The 17,410-nt window shown below is 36.4% G+C and overlaps 1 protein-coding gene across 8 annotated transcripts in view; it reads left to right on the top strand.

Annotated features, from left to right (window-relative positions):
- The window catches only part of ARFIP1 (ADP ribosylation factor interacting protein 1), a 127,556-nt gene that overhangs the window by 44,990 nt on the left and 65,156 nt on the right, over positions 1-17,410 (top strand). For all 8 annotated transcript variants that reach the window (XM_061192524.1, XM_061192526.1, XM_061192521.1 and 5 more), the window contains one exon: positions 14,316-14,424. In XM_061192524.1, coding sequence (XP_061048507.1) covers positions 14,316-14,424 — 109 coding nt within the window. The remainder of the gene's footprint in view (positions 1-14,315; positions 14,425-17,410) is intronic.

The following is a 17,410-nucleotide window of genomic DNA, read 5'->3' as shown; positions in this document are numbered from 1 at the left end:
CAACATTATGTCTATAATATTGTTGTTGCTTTGGCAGTATTTAATTCTTTTTCATTGTAATATAGTTTTCCATTGTGTCAATACACCACAATTTGTATATCCATTCTTCAGTTGATGGATACCTAGGTTGTTTCCAGCCTGTGCCTATTATGAATAAAGCTGCTGTGACCATTCTTATACAGGTCTTTTGGTGTACATAATCACCTATTTCTGTTGAGTATATACCCTGAGTGAAATTGCCAAGTCATGGTGATGTTTGGGTTTGGTAGATATTGTCAGCTAGTTTGCTGAGTGATCAAACCAGCTGATGATCCTGACAGCAGTGAATAAGTATTGTAGTTATTCCACATCATTACCAATTTTTGGTATTGTCATACTTTTAAATTTTAGCCATTCTGATGGAATCATAATGGTTATCTTATTGTGGTTTTAACATGCGTCTCCCTGATGACTAATGATGTTGAGCATATTTTCAGATTATTATTGACCATTTGAATATTATCTTTTATGAAGTATCTTTTCAAGTCCTTTGCCCATTTTTCTATTAAGTATATGCCTTTTTCTAATTCATTTGTAGGAGTTCTTTGTATGTTCTGGGTATAAGTCATTTGTATGGATGTGTGTATTGCAGATGTTTACCTCCAGTCTGTAACTTGCTTTTGTATTCTATTAATGGTATCTTTAGATGAGCAAAAGTTAATTTTAATGAAGTCCAATTTATTAGTGTTTCTTTCCCTTTAATGATTTTTGTGACCCTTCTAAGAAATCTTTGCCTATCCCAGTATCATGAAGATATACTCTATCTTCTAAAAGTTTTACTGTTTTACTTCTTACACATAGGTCTGTGATTCATCTTGAATTTTGTGTATGGCATGATGTAGGGGTCAAGGTTCATTTTCTTTTCTCATATGCATGTGATTTTCATCATTTGTTGAAAAGACTATCCTTTCTCCACATAGGGGCCGTTGCTGTTAATCAGGTGATCGTATATGTGTGGCTCTGCTACTGGGCTGTTTTATTTCTTGGTCTTTTTGTCTATCCTTGCAATAATACCACACTATCTTACCTACTTACTTATTAGAGTAATTAAGTCTGGAACAAATACTAGCTTCAACCGTGATACCTGGTAGTTAATTCCGCCAGCTTCATTCTTCTGCAGGGTTGCTTTGTACCTTAAACCTATTCATGAGTCTTTAGTTAAGAACCTTTATTGCCTTTGAGTAGTACTGAAAAGTTTTTTTTAATCCTTTCAAATTTTAACTTTAGAATAGAGTCTTATTAGAGTGAAGTGAATTAAATCATTATATATCTGTATAAGTTCTTTGCTTATGCAGTCAAAGCCAGTTAACTTGCTGCTTTGTAAGTTTACTTCTTATTTAATGTTTAATTCTCTTTTTGGAGATTCCCCTGTAATGTTATTTCATTTTCTGTTGGGGGGTAAAGAAGGAAAAAAAGAAATGTTGTCCTGGAGCTCTCTTCTTATTGGATGTGAACTTTACCAGTAGGCAAGACTCCTTAGAAGCAGTAATCCACTTCAAACAGTACACCCCAGTTTACCTCCCTAAAGCAATTCAACATCATAAAACTTGTTTCTCTTTGTAGCTGCTCTTATGAACAATATATATCATGAGAGTTTCTTACATATTTAATATTCTTTAAAATAAAACTTGGCTATGTGATCCCTTTTACTGTGAGTGAAAACAGTATTTCAAAAGCATCTTTTGACTGTTTTAAATAAATTACACTCAAGATCTGTTAGGCATATATTTACCTACATTTTGGCATACTCCTTTATTTTCCTGAGCAATGAACGGGAAATTGTATTTAACGTCATATTCATATTTCTCTTTTAATATAGATAAAAGTTCATAAGGAAAGTGTGAATAATGTACTGCTTAGTATTTTATAGACTAGTAAAGAGATTTCATGAGAAACTAGCTCATAACTAAGGGTATTTTACTAATATACATCTTTTATACATCTTTGATGTTTAAAATCATACAATACACAACATTGTAAATCAACTATACTTCAATAAAAAAATATTGAAAAAATGAAATAAAATAAAATCATATAATAGCTTTTATTTAATGCATACTGCATAATGCACTTTAAAAAGTATAAAGTCTTGTATGAAATTAAGATGATGGCTTATTAAGTTGTCATAACTTGGCTGGCCAGTTGGCGTCACTATGGCCCAGGCAGTGAAATTGTAAATGATTCTGTTCTTTCTGTGTCTCACTGCCGATGTTTCATTTTTCATTTGATTTCCCTTCTTAGTTTCCTACTACGCGAGGCTCTGGTGGACTTTAACTCAACATTCACATTGAAATAGAGAATGTAATGGGAGAATTTGTCCTAGAAATTCCCTGGCAGCAGCTTAACATGTGTTAATGTTTCGAGGTTTGTTACTTTTTTTATTAAGATGAGGGGCAACAGCTATATGTAGAGAGGATAGGATAATAATCTTAGTATTATCTCAGTTCTTTACAGCAAAAATATTTTTGCTTCTAAATAAAAAGTAATTGTTATTTTTTAAAGAGTAGTAAAGTTTAATCTCTAAAGAACACAAATTACTCTTTTACTTATAAACTACATATTATTTATAATTTATTCTGTTATAGTGCTGGTCAAAATATTATGTTAGAAATGTGCAATTTGTACCATGAGTTAAAGAAGTGAATATTAGCTCCTTGTGAATTAAGTTGAAACTTCTTGTGAATTAAGTTATATTTGGCAGATTTAGAGAAATTACCTTAGTAAATATAGCTAAAATAAAACTTTTCCTGTGGTAGGCCCAAAACTAAAATTCATAATTTAGGTTTTTCCACCTATAGACCTTTTCTCTAGAAAAACCTATATATACACAAAGCTACCAAATCTTGTGTTCAATTTGAAGGAGTTTAGGATCCCTTGAACCTTGCAGGTGGATCCTTAGGTTCCCTGTGTTTTAAATACTCCTGATCTACAAGTTTTGAGTTAAATCACAGGATTTTAATCCAGTAGGAATACCTTGAAGATCCCTGTGTCTCACTACTTTATTTTACAACTGAGGAAAAGGGGCCCTGAGGTTGTGATGGAATTACCCATATTAACTCGCTGTACCAAAAGCTTATGTGATTGACTGTAAGTACAGTGTGGGCAAGAATGCTCATTCATTACCTTATCTCCAGGGCTTGGCAACAGTGCTGGCACATAATAGATAATCAGGCTTTCATTAAATGTTTAGTGAATGAATGAACAAATGTTAGAACCAGGACTAGAAACACGGTTTCTAGGCTTCCGTGGAACAACTGGAAGAGATATTATACTATTAGACTTGACACATCTTTTGTCCTTAAATTTCCACATGCATCATGGTCATCATTGTTGTAGTTGTTGTTGTTGGAAGTTTTATTGTTTTGGAAGTTTTTATTGTTATTTTTCTTTTACTCTTTAATCCTTTTGTTAAACTAAGTAGTTTCTCCATTCCCCTGTACTTATTAGTCTGGATAACATACTTTAGCAGTCTAAAGAAGACTTGGGAAAGAATATAAGAATAGAAATTATAAGAACCCTTTTTAGAACATATTTCCTCTCCTCACCTTAATGTCGTAACTGTCCATTTATTTATCTGCTTTTCCCAAGAGCTTAGAATCACTCTGTTTAGGGCAGAGACGGTATGTGCGCACTGCACAGCTTATGGTTCACAGTAGTTGTTCAGTGAAAGAGTGAGTTTCAGTATGACTTAAATTTAACATAATTTCTACTTCAGCCATCCTATCCTAGAGTTTGAGTAGCATCTGATGACAGTTTTTCCCCATACTATATGGTGATGCAATATAATGTTTCTGCATTATCTGAAAAATTTAGTAGCTCTGTCATTGGCAGCATTGATTTGATGAGGGCTTTTTCCTAAGGCCAGTTTTTACCAGATGTATATCTTAGACCCTTTTTAAGGTATGGCAAATGTTTTTCAGGGGTTGTTTAATCCATGCAAATCTAAATTCATTTTAATATTTACTTTTTAAAAGTATAGAATATATTCTTAGTACTATTACCACAAATTAAGTTTTAAAATATATGTGTTTATTATATATACACCTATTAAATTAACTCTGGATTCATATTCCTGTTGAAAATTGTGAATAAGTATAATTTTTAATGAAAAGCTGAAGCCATATGTATCTTAATTATAATTTTTAGATTGCACCTTTATAAACAAATGCTATCATGGATAAGTGTTTTACTATTTAGGAGAAATTGTTTTGAATGTAGTTATATACAAACATTTCCATAGTGATAGTCTTTGAATGAATTCAGCATTTCCTTGATGCAAATTGTTACATCTTAACTTCAGTACTACTTAGAATCTAGACTTTAGTCTAAGATGCAGGGGTTGGGGTGGAACCAAGAGAATAGACAGTAAACTGCCAGAAGATAGTGATGCTCTAAGTTCTTGTTAAATGTTTGTTGAGTGAATGAGAGGGAAGTGGGGAGAGAGAGAGAGAGAAATGAGATTGAGATTGTGTGTGTGTGTGTTGATAAAATGAAGAAAGTAGGTAAGTCAGGAGATTTGCTGTCTTGATCAACTGGAGTAACAGATATGGGAGGAGATTGTGATCATAAAATAAGTTATTAGATTTAAGATTCCAGAAGTGTTGCTTCCTGAGCAATGACAAGATCCAAAGAGTGGCCATGGGAGTTCCAGTTGCTTAAGTAGAATTGGGCATGAAAGATGAAAGGCATTAGAGATGAAGAAGTTAATGAAATCTGAGACTAAAGTGTAGGTTGGGATGTACTATATTAGTTGAATATATCTTTTATCTGCCGTCACACTCTTGGCCCCTTGTCCAACTACAGATCACCAAATCTGAGTGAAACTACCAACTTAGGCTTCCTACAAGCATACTGAGGGGGAAAAAATCATACATCTTTACAGATGGTTATTACTACAACCCATCATTCTGCATCAACATAGGTAGGCAGGCTCATGCAATAGATTTTATTTCATTTTAAGTATTTCACAGTTTGTATTGAAAAAAATAAAGCAACAGACTACATACCGTGCCATTAGTAGAGTATGTTTTTGATGAGCTGTAAAACTCAGCTTAGACACCTTACATATCACTTTGGAAGTAATTGCAAACTGAACATAGAGTCATTCCCTGAAAGTGTGCCCAATGGCATGCAAAACGTTGGGAACACCCAGGATAATGGTAAAAGTTGGGGATAGAGCAGAAGACCTGGATATGCCAAAGCCCTCATTATTGAGGGGACTGACCGGAAAGAAGGTGGGTGATGGAGGGTCGGTAGGTGGGGCGGCCCGCAAGGGCAGTGAGGGGTGGGAGTCAGCACTGCACACTACAGCAGAGTTCCTCAGAGTGTAGACAGAGGGTTACCTACATCAGAGTCACCTCACTTACTTGTTTGAAATTCTGACTCCTGGGCTCCACACTTCAACTTAACCAGAATTACAACAGGCAGCTAAGAAGAACCTGCATTTTTAATAGTTTTCTCAGGTGATTCTTACCCAAACCAAAGGTTTGGGAACTGGTAGTTAGGAAGTGGACAGCTGAGAAAATGCTGACCCTCCCTCTACCCGCTTGATAAACAATGTTGGAGAATAGTCCACTTTGACTCAAGATAATTGTAGAGTGTCAGAGAGGCCACCGTGAGGAGGTTAAGGATGTTGCAGTATGTTTACAGCAGAATTAGGAATGTGGAGATCTGTTGAATAACAGCTTTGCTTCTGGCAGATACTCCTTATAAGCAGCTAACTGTTAAAACAACAAAAGGGGGTTTTAAATTACCAAAGTTTATAGAATATTTAACATAAAATTTTCAATTTGTTTCTTTTAAAATTATAGTATGTAAATGCTATGGAAGGTTTTATCCATTTTGAAGAATGAGATAAGGTGTTTAACTTAAGAAAATTAAATGAAGTATTAGTATTATATCTGCTAAATACTAGGAACACCAAAAAGGAACAAAATAGATGGTCTTAGGGAGCTTACCGTCTTCAGGAGAGAGAATGTAGACAAATAATGTTATTGCTGTGTAAGAAGTGATATGCTAAGCCCAGTATAGCATGGGCTGATAACGGGTACGAACAAGTATGGGAAGATTACCTGAGAGAGTGCTATCCAAGCTGAATCTAAAGGATGAGCCAACCCGATGAAGAAGAGTAAAGAATGGTCCCATCAGAGGCAACTAGAAAGACCTGAAAAAGGTGCGAGACCATAGAATTGAAAATTCACTATTGTTGGAGTGGGGAACGTGGGGGCAGATGTGTGAGAAATGACGTTGGAGAGTAAATAGGGACGAGGTCCTGTAAAACCTCAAAACCGTGTGGAGGAGTTTGGACTTTACCTAAAAAGCAATGGAGGACCACTAAATGAGTAAAAACTGAAGTGCCTCATCACATTCGCATTTTAGAAAGTTGTCTCCGCTTACTGTACAAAGAATGAATTTCAGGGGTGACAAGACTAGAGACAAGGGAGACAGATTCTTCAGGTCACCACGGGAAGAAGGGAAGTGAGACTTCGGACTTTGCTCTTGTAGGGAAACTAGAGCCAGGAAAGAACACCAAGCCATTTTTAAAGATGCAGATAGGAGGAAAACTGGGAAAATATAGTGTAAGGAAACTAGGGAGAAGAGAGTTCGTGTAGTTTGTGGAATACTTGGAGAATCCTTACAGATTGTTGGTGGTTACAATGCATGCTTTGCGAATTCCTCCTTTTTAAAAGATTTCTCCTCCTCTCTCTGAGTAAAAGGGGAGAATTCATTAATAAATCTCTAGTTCTTTTTTTTAACATCTTTATTGGAGTATAATTGCTTTACAGTGGTGTGTTAGTTTCTGCTTTATAACAAAGTGAATCAGCTATACATATACATATATCCCATATCTCCTCCCTCTTGCATCTCCCTCCCAGCCTCCCTATCCCACCCCTCTAGGTGGTCACAAAGCACCGAGCTTAAAATCTCTAGTTCTGCTTATATACTGTAGTGTTGTGCATCTTATTAAGCATGTGTTTTTTTAAAAATTTTATTTATTTATTTTATTTTTGGCTGCGTTGGGTCCTCATTGCTGCGCGCGGGCTTTCTTTTAGTTGCAGCGAGTGGGGGCTACTCTTCATTTCGGTGGGCGGGCTTCTCATTGCAGTGGCTTCTCTTGTTGTGGAGCACAGGCTCTAGGCACACGGGCTTCAGTAGCTGTGGAACGCGGGCTCAGTAGTTGTAGCACACAGGCTCTAGAGTGCAGGCTCAGTAGTTGTGACGCACGGGCTTAGTTGCTCCGCGGCATGTGGGATCTTCCCGGACCAGGACTCAAACCCTTGTCCCCCGCATTGATAGACGGGATTCTTAACCACTGCGCCACCAGGGAATCCCCAAAGCATGTGTATTTTAAAGCAAATTTGCTGAACATTCGGTGTTCTTTAATTGTTAATTTTGCACTAACTTCAGTTCAAAAGTAGATTACTATGCTAAATTATAAAGTTACATTTTTAACCTCATTCTTATTCTTACCTCGTTAAAATATGCAAATGGAAGCAAGCTATTTTGGTTGAAAATGAGCACCCCTTCACAGCTTTATGGAAGCTGTAACTACAAGTATTTTCTTGTATCCTCTGAAAAGAACTTAAACTATACATGAAACTTTTTTGCCAAAAGCATTATATTTTATTTTAATTGTTTGAAGATTTATTTTTAAAAACTGTTAAATACTCCAGTATTATCCTAGTAGCTTGAATAGAAAATTAACTTCAGGTTTATTCCATTTTATTGTTCAATTGTTAAGCATGACTTTGCAAAGTCTTAAACGTTGAGTTGAATGTGAGCGACATAAAAATGCAAATTAGGGATTTTACGTTGTTGGTTATAAATGGGCTCATTGTCTCTCAAATATATTCTGGAAACTATAGGAGTAAATGCAGTAACATATATTTTTAAAGTTACTAAGCTAGGCACAACCTTACAACTGAGACACTAAAAGTTTAAGGGTTATGTAAAGATACATTTTTAAGTTTTTGTGAACTATGAGGCTAAATTATATTACTTAGAGAATGTGTATTTTACAGAAAGCAGTCAACAAGCTCATAAAATACTGAGTGTTTTCTTACAAGTCATTCATTCCACTCTCATAGCGCATATCATTTTGTGTTGCAGCAACTTAACTGCCAGACCACTATCAAAATGATAATTCTGTTCACAATCTGAATGGATCTATTTGTACCACTTTGGGTTAGGCTCCTTCTATTAGTGAGAGTTTAAGCAAAGGAAGGCCTTAGTGTTTTTCAGATTTTACAGCTGTTTTACATAAAGGACACGAGGTTTTTTTCTAGAAGAACTTTTGTTTGTTGAGTAAAGGACCCTTGGGAGACCATTGGGAGGGGTTTGAGTGAAATGCAGTATCCTCAGACAGCTAGAAGTTGTTTCTTCCAGAGGCCATGCATGACAAGATGGAAGCATCCCTTAACTTCTTAAAAACTTAGGGAATAAGAGGTATCCATCAAATTCCCTATTTATTTAACCTGTTACTCGCTCCCGTCTTCCCAACTACTACTACTATATCTCTTTTCTGGGAATTCACACAATATTTTGTGACAGGACAGATGATTCAAATGGATAATGTTCTTTCAGTTAAGTTCTAAGAATACAGCAAACAAAACTCTCCTGGACCTCTCTGCCATTTGTATGTTGTTTATGGTTTTTCACCCTCATATCTTGAGAGATGTCTTTGATACTTTTTTCCTTAAGGAGAGCTAAAAAGCTGTCAAGACTTGGAGCAAAGCAATATCCAGGGAAACCACTCTATAAATAATTGACCTTAATAACCAAACTCACAGAGTTTAAGAAATATCTTGGTGCTTTGACATTATTTATTTTGTAAGTGATGTATTTGTCTTTTAGAGAGAAAAAATTATCTGGTTTTATGTAAATATGAATAAAAGTGTCAGTAATATTTAAAACTGGAAACCATTGATTTAGTACATAAGTATATTAAAAAATAAACTGGAAAGGTAAAGATCATTTATTCAGCAAAATGAACAGACTCAGAGATTTGGTTTAAAAATAAGAAGTAAATAAAACTGAGTGTAAAGAGTGTTTTCTTTTTAATTATAAGTGCTCTCCAAAACAATACACAGATGAAAAGGATGTTGTCCTGTGACAAGAGGTTTTACGTGACATTAGGAAATAAGTGAAATAGAATGAAAGTTGTTATCTGCTTTGTACCAGTAGGAAATTACAAGTTGAGAATATATTTGCATTAGTGTGTTTAAACTAGTGAGCAGATTCTGCAATGATTTTTAAAGGTATTTTTTAAATAATTTTTTTAAGAAAACATACTAGCTAAAATAAATTCTGAGTCTCTAACAAATTGCTTGTGTCTGTTTACATTTACTATACATTACAGTTAATAGTGTGTCTTGAAGCTTAGTCCTATTTCTGTGTTCCTGTTTTCTCATCTGTAAAATAGTAGTGATAGTACTACTAAACGAGATAATATTATGCAGTTCTTGCTTTGCATAGTTCCAAAATGCATTAATTTTGGTTACCGTGGTTTAATTAAATAATATCTGTCCCCAACAACACAGCTCAGATTTCTGTCACCACAGTATATTAACTGTAGTTGTATAAAGTACAAACTTCACTGCTAGCACTTAAGTTCAAAAATCACCATGTGAATAATGATGCATGTCATGATTATTGAGTAATCACGTCACTTTCAAAGTCTCTTGGTGATTGGTCACTGTATCTGTTATTCATTTCATACACAGACAGCAAATCATGTGGTTGTGTTACCACCTTGTCTCCTGGTCATAAACCCATGTGGCATTTTACAGAAGTGGATAATCAAAAGGGAATGGGTGAACAAAGATAGAACTGCAGCAAAGAAATGAAAAGTGATAACAGAAATTCAAATCAAACCTAAACGGGGTGGGGAGGGCTTCCCTGGTGGCGCAGTGGTTAAGAATCCGCTTGCCAATGCAGGGGACACGGGTTCGAGCCCTGGTCTGGGAAGATCCCACATGCCGCGGAACAGCTAAACCCGTGCGCCACAACTACTGAATCTGTGCTCTAGAGCCAGCGAGCCACAACTACTGAAGCCCGTGCGCCTAGAGCCCATGCTCTGCAACAAGAGAAACCACCACAATGAGAAGCCCACGCACCTCAATGGAAAGTAGCCCCTGCTCACTGCAACTAGAGAAAGCCCGCGTGCAGCAACGAAGACCCAACTCAGCCCCCGCCCCCCAAAAAAAAAAACCTAAATGGGGGACTTCCCTGGGGGCACAGTGGTTAAGAATCCGCTTGCCAGAGCAGGGGACACGGGTTCGAGCCTTGGTCCAAGAAGATCCCACATGCCGAGGAGCAACTAAACCCATGTGCTACAACTACTGAGCCTGTGCTCTAGAGCCCAGAAGCCACAACTACTGAGCCCATGTGCCGCAACTACTGAAGCCCGCGCGCCTAGAGCCTGTGCTCTGTAACAAGAGAAGTGACCGCAATGAGAAGCTCGCGCTCGGCAACAGAGAGTACCCCCTGCTCGCTGCATCTAGAGAAAGCCCGTGCACAGCAGCAAAGACCCAACGCAGCCAAAAATAAATAAATAAATTTATTTAAAAAAAAAAAACAACCCCAACAAAACCTAAACGGGACTTCCCTGGCTGGCGGTCCAGTGGTTAAGACTTCGAAATTCCACTGCAGGGGGCGTGGGTTTAATCCCTGGTAGGGGAACTAAGATCCATGTGCCCCGCGGTGTGGCCAAAAGAAAAATAAACCTAAACGGAGTTGTGGAAGAAATAACTGACCCACAGGCATGTTGACACTGCCACTGTTTGAGAGACTCTAGATGTGAGCCAGAAGAACTTAGTGAAGGCTAGCTTAACAACATAAGCAAGGAAAGATTTTTTTTTAAGTTTTGACAAGAATTTTTGAAGGTCATGGAATAATCAATTTTTCCCATTAACCACTTTGCACGGTTTCTACTCTCTTGGTCATTTTTATGATCTTGATCTTGCACTGTCATGGAGAGTGAAGACTGCCTGTACATAAAGTGCTTAGAACAATCCCTGGCACATAGTAAGTGCTTGAGAAATGTTTGCTATTGTAATTATTAGTGATAGCACTAATTAGTTGTAAAGATGATTGTAGTAGGGGAGAGGGATGGCCAGCTTAACTGAGTGCCTAAAAATATGTACTGGGTATCTCGCCCATATTATCTCGTCTAATTGTCGTCGCCCATATTATCTCGTCTAATTGTCGTAGTACTCTGGGGTAATTTTGATCCTCTTTTTACAGCTGAGCTAACAGGAGCTAGAAAGTTTTTAAGTACTTACCCAGGATCACATAGCCACTAAATATTGATAGGAAAGTAGTATTCAAATGAGGTCATCTGAATTATCTTTCCAGGTCTTTCATGTTTCTAGTAATAGTTGATACTTGATGAGACTATCACAAACTTTAAAAAGTGATTTTAGAGTCTTTGCTGTTGATAAACATTTTTAAAGTTTGCCATACGAAATTCAAAAGGTGATTTCACGGGGAGCTCTAATTAGGGTGAAGAAAGCAAGAATCAATCTTTCAGCTTACTTGTATTTGCTATTATGTTATTGTGCTTTTGTTTTATGTTTATTAGTTTTTGTTTGTCCTCATAATGATTAGCAGTGAGATCCTTAAAATTTTTTTAAAAATTATGTCATAGCTTTGCTTATAACAAATCATTGGAGTGGGTACTTTTTTTTTTTTTTTACAGGCCAATTCAAAGAAATGTCCCTGGTAAAACTAATGTTGATTAGTTTTCTCTTTTGGAGTAGACATATCTCCATTGGATTATCCAACAAAAAGTTTGCCTTTTTTCTTTTTGGTCTTGCTAATGAAAAACTCTAGATGTTAAGTGTACATTGGTTTTACCACTTTTTTAAAATGTTTTTATCAAATATTGGATATAAAAGAGTGTTGATAAAATATGTATAAGATATAAAGAATAATTATACACATAAAAGGCATACAGATTGGAAAGGAAGAGGTAAAACTATCTCTGTTTGCAGACAGCATAACCTTGTATATAGAAAATCCTGAGGAATCCACACACAAAAAAACCTTTTAAAAATAATAAGTTCAGCATAGTTGAAGGATAGAAGAGCAATATGCAAAGCTCAATTTTATTTCTATACTCTAGGAATAAATAATCCAAAAATAAATTTAAGAAAACAATTGCATTTACAGTAGCATCAAAAATAAGAAAATACTCAGGAATATGTGCAAAACTTGTACCGTAAAAACTATAGAACATTGAGGAAAGAAGTTAAAAAAGATCTAAATAAATGGAAGGACATCTCACGTTCACGGATTAGAAGACTTAATTTGTTAAGATGGGAGTCTCCCTAAACTGATCAGATTCAACACAGTCTCTATCAAAATCCCAGCTGGCTTTTTTTTGTAGAAATTGACAAACTGATCATATGTAAATGGCTCACTCCCTCATTTTGTTCAGAATTCTGCCCACATCTTACCTCTTCAGAGAGACCTTCCCTGAATATCCCATCTAAAGTAGCACCCTTTGCCTGTCACTCTGTATCCCTCTTATCCTGCCTTAAAAAAATAAACACACTTACAACTTATTACAGTTTACCCTTGAACAATGGGTTGGGTGCCCACCCTCCCCACAGTCAAATTTTTGTGTAACTTTTCCTTTGGCCCTCCTTATCCACAATTCGGCATCTGAGGAGTCAGCCACCTCGGATCTTGTAGTACTGTAGTACAAGCATATTTATTGAAAAAAATCGGCATATAAGGGGATGCAGTTCAAACCTGTGTTTTTCAAGGATCAACTGTACTTACTACAGCACTTCTTATTACCTGAGATACATTTATTTACTGTCCGTCTCCTCCTTCCCCTATACCTCACATGAGTCTGATGGGCAGAGACCATCTGTTTCCTACAGTGCTTATCTGTAGTGTCTAGAGGAGTGGCTGTCATAACTTGGTGCTCATTAAATGTTGATTCAATAAATCCTTTATGTTCCAGAGCTCAAGCAGTACGTTCTCTTTTCCTATTCGATTTTCATGGACTTAGTCCCTATTGTGAATTCCTCTGATACTTATTGTCTTTACTTTGGCACCAAGTTCAACTTTTATATTAATGTTTGTGTATCTTGTCTCTCCGGTGAGGCAAGTACTGTACCTTAGGTTATCTTTTTCTTTGCCCAGCAAGTCTAACATAGTAAGAATAAGCAGATACTCATTAAATTAAATTTTAAAATAAGCCTATTGCTGTATCAACTTCTTAATCCATATGGTGTTATCATAAGTCCTTTAGTTTATTCAACAAATACATTTATTTATTCATCCAACAAATATTTATTGAATATAATAAGTAAATTATATTTAGTTGTCACTAGCTACTTAATCATAACTGCTGTGAGAAAAATAAAACAGGGTAAGCAGAATAGGGAGTTCCAGTGTGAAGGCTGCAGGAGTTTCACATGATAACTGTACATTATATGTGGTGGAATAGAGTATTAAGAAAGGATTTCAAAGACATTTATCTTTTAGTGCATCGCTAACTTGTCATTGTTGTGAAAAACCAGTAGGATCCATTCATAGACTCTGATTATGAAAATTGGGTAATTCCTCATATCCAAGCCAGAGGACAGAAAGGACTTCTGTGTTTCGTGGCTTTTTCTCTTTTCTTTTACTATAAGACTGAATGTCAAATATTATATTTATTACCATTAAAAGCTAAATTGCAGTTAGGTTGGCTAATATAATATAATTTATATTATAGGTTGGTTTAATATAAATCTAAATAACAAGAAATTTTCTTTACCTCAACCTTTATCTCACCCTGACTGAAGTGAGAGAAGCCCTGTTTACCTAGCTAACCTGGAAATCAAAGGGAAGTTTAATTTTGCAAATGAATCATTTGTTTTTACTGAACATTAGCCAGGCTCATCATGATTATATTAGACATCAGTGAGGTTGTTAGTATTACACTTGACTTTTTAATTTTAATTCTACTCTTTAAAATGATTTTCCTGACGTATCAGTAGATTAGAAATTTGAAATTGAATTTTAATATCTGCCTGATGCTTAGTTCTAAAATGATGAAAGTATTTTGTATTTGATATACACTGTATCTCTTAATAGCAGATCTTGCTGAGTTTGCTGCTGATTATACATCATTACAGAACACTGTGACAGCATAGGGAATACTACATAGTAGAGAGAAAAAATAGTTTAAGGTGGATTAAAAGGACATAGTTATGCTGAAATGTTATGTGATGTGAGATTTTTTACAAGATTTTCTCTTTTATTTAAATGTTGCTAAGGATTTGAAGCGTTCATTACCAGCTGGACTTGGTCTCTCAGAAACCCAAATCACATCTCATGGCTTTGAAAGTACCAAAGAGGGGGTTATTGAAGCAGGAGCATTTCAAGGTAAGGAACCCATTACTTTTAAAGATGGCTGGGGTGGAGCCTCTATTAATAAAGTATGAGGGTTGAGCCCTTTAATTCCGTGATAAAACACTGATTATAAACATAATCCTTTTTCTCTTCAATTTAAACAATTTAAGAATTGTTTTAGTAGTCATCTCTATATAAATAGATCAGTGTGCATAATTGCGCTGATTATTGCTTAAGAAATGGTTTTAAAATACTGAAATAAAAACTCAAAAATTATGTCAAGAATGCATATTTAAATTATTTTAGGGGTAACCACAAAATTTATAGGTCAATATTGATTTGTATAAATACATATTTCCTGTTTCATAGCAATTAGGAAAATGAAACTTTTATTTTTCTTACTATACATGCTGTGTAGGAGGTCTCCAAGACCACCCTCAGATTCAGTAATTTCCTAAGAGGACTAACAGGACTCAGTCTATAGTCATACTCCAGGCTATGATTATTACAGCAAAAGTATACCGAGCACAGTTAGCAAAGGCAAAGGATGCCTGAGGCGAAGTCTAGGGAAACTGGGCATAAGCTTGCAAGGATCTTTTCCCGGTTCCATCACACAGGACATGCTTAATTCCCCCAGCAGAGCTGTGACAACAAATGTGAAATGTTGCTAATGAGGGAAGGTAATTAGAGCCTCAATGCCCAGAGTTTTTACTGGAGATTGCTTGCTCGCATAGGCGCCCTCTGTGAGCACGTGCCCAGATTCCAGACTCCAGAAGGAAAGCGTAAACCACATTGTTTGTATAAACAGTTTAGGCATAGTGAGCAAGTCTTACCATTTTGGGAATGGAGGGCATCACCCCAAAATTAAAGTTCTCAGATGCCAGCCAAGGGCCAATCTTCTGTAAGCTGGTCTTTTTAAGGATAAGTAGTTAGACCTACTATGTTAGCTCTTTTCTGCACACATCCCATGTATATATGTCTATTTTTAATATAAAGAAAAATGCTTCCGGGCTTCCCTGGTGGCGCAGTGGTTGAGAATCTGCCTGCCAGTGCAGGGGACACGGGTTCGAGCCCTGGTCTGGGAAGATTCCACATGCCGCGGAGCAACTAGGCCTGTGAGCCACAACTACTGAGCCTGCGCGTCTGGAGCCTGTGCTCCGCAACAAGAGACGCCGCGAAAGTGAGAGGCCCGCGCACCACGATGAAGAGTGGCCCCCGCTCGCCACAACTAGAGAAAGTCCTCACACAGAAAAGAAGACCCAACACAGCCAAAAATAAAAATTAATTAATTAATTAATTTTTTAAAAAAAAGAAAGAAAAATGCTTCCTTTTTTAATGCTCTTGCCTATAATAACATTTTTTAGGTATTCTTTCATTTTCACACAAGTGAAAGAAAGTAAAATCATGTGGAAATTTGGACGTGAAAATGGATCGTTTTCTCGACAGAGCTGTAGTTAAAGTAGTAATAGTTGATGTTCAATGAAGAATTTTAATTTTAATATTGCATTATAATTTCACAAAATAAAAAAGATATCTCCATGCCTTTGTAATCCTTAGCCCTCTTGCAGATAATAGTATTCTATATTTTTATTATACTAATGGCCAATACTTTAGTCAGAAACAACTTATATTTTGGGACTTCCCTGGTGGTCCAGTGGTTAAGACTCCGCAATCCCAATGCAGGGCGGCCTGGGTTCAATCCCTGGTCGAGGAACTAGATCCCACATGCTGCAACTAAAGATCCCACACGCAGCAAAGAAGAGCCCATGTGCTACAGCTAAGACCCGACACAGCCAAATAAATAAATAAATATTTATTTTAAAACCTGTATTTTGAAATATATTCTTTGTTAAATGGATCCTGGAAATAGGCATTTAGGATAACCCAGTATAATATCCTCTGCTCTAGGCTGTAAAATGAGTGGGCTACCTACTGACATTATTTATTTTCGTTTTTCATTCTTATGTTCAGAAAAATAAAGATATAGAAAGGGAGCATACATGTCAGTATCTCCGTAGTCATTGCATAGCATTGTGGTGTTATTCTCTAGGGGATAACTTTGAATTTGAAAAGGTTGACTGATTGCCTAAAATTATGAGTGCTTAAAGATATAAGGCTTACTTTGCATAATGTGACAACATTTTTGGGCCAGTCACCAATTTCCAAATTTAAATGTCAACATAGAATAAAAAAAAAAAAAAAACTTTTACAATTAAGATATTTTAAGTATTTTCAGTGAAATTATTTAGCTGATGTTTGGTTTTATTCTTTCCCCCTTAATCAGAGTAGTATTATACAATAATCAAAATCAGCTGGCCATTGTAACCTGCTGTGCATGAGCATGAAAATGCCAGTCACTTTCACTTGCTTATAGATCCATCCTAATCCTTCAAATTGGAATAAAAAATGTTTCATGATAATGGCGGTAATTTATGTCTCTTTGAATTGACTTTGTAAAACACTTTTTAACACAAACTGCGTTGTTAATCAGTATATGAAAAAGATAATCATTCTGCCATACTCAGATTAGTTGAGCATTTATTGGAAAGTTGTAGTTGTTTTAAGTGCCCTTGTTTTTGTTTTGTTTTGTTTTTTATAAATTTATTTATTTTATTTATTTATTTTTGGCTGCGTTGGGTCTTTGTTGCTGCGCGTGGGCTTTCTCTACTTGCGGCGAGCAGGGGCTACTCTTCGTTGCGGTGTGCAGGCTTCTCATTGTGGTGGCTTCTCTTGTTGCAGAGCACGGGCTGTAGGCACACGGGCTCAGTAGTTGTGGCTCGCGGGCTCTAGAGCACAGGCTCAGTAGTTGTGGTGCACGGGCTTAGTTGCTCCGCAGCATGTGGGATCTTCCCAATGCAGGGCTCGAACCCGTGTCCCCTGCATTGGCAGGCGGATTCTTAACCACTGCGCCACCAGGGAAGCCTTAAGTGCCCTTGTTTGAAGACATACATAGATAAATTGGAATGAACATGATTTCTCATGTTTAAAATTTAGGAAATAGGTCTTATGAAAAAATATT

Source organism: Eubalaena glacialis, chromosome 5, assembly GCF_028564815.1.
Source record: "Eubalaena glacialis isolate mEubGla1 chromosome 5, mEubGla1.1.hap2.+ XY, whole genome shotgun sequence".
NCBI lineage: Eukaryota > Metazoa > Chordata > Mammalia > Artiodactyla > Balaenidae > Eubalaena > Eubalaena glacialis.
This window is presented reverse-complemented; position numbering and strand designations above follow the sequence as displayed.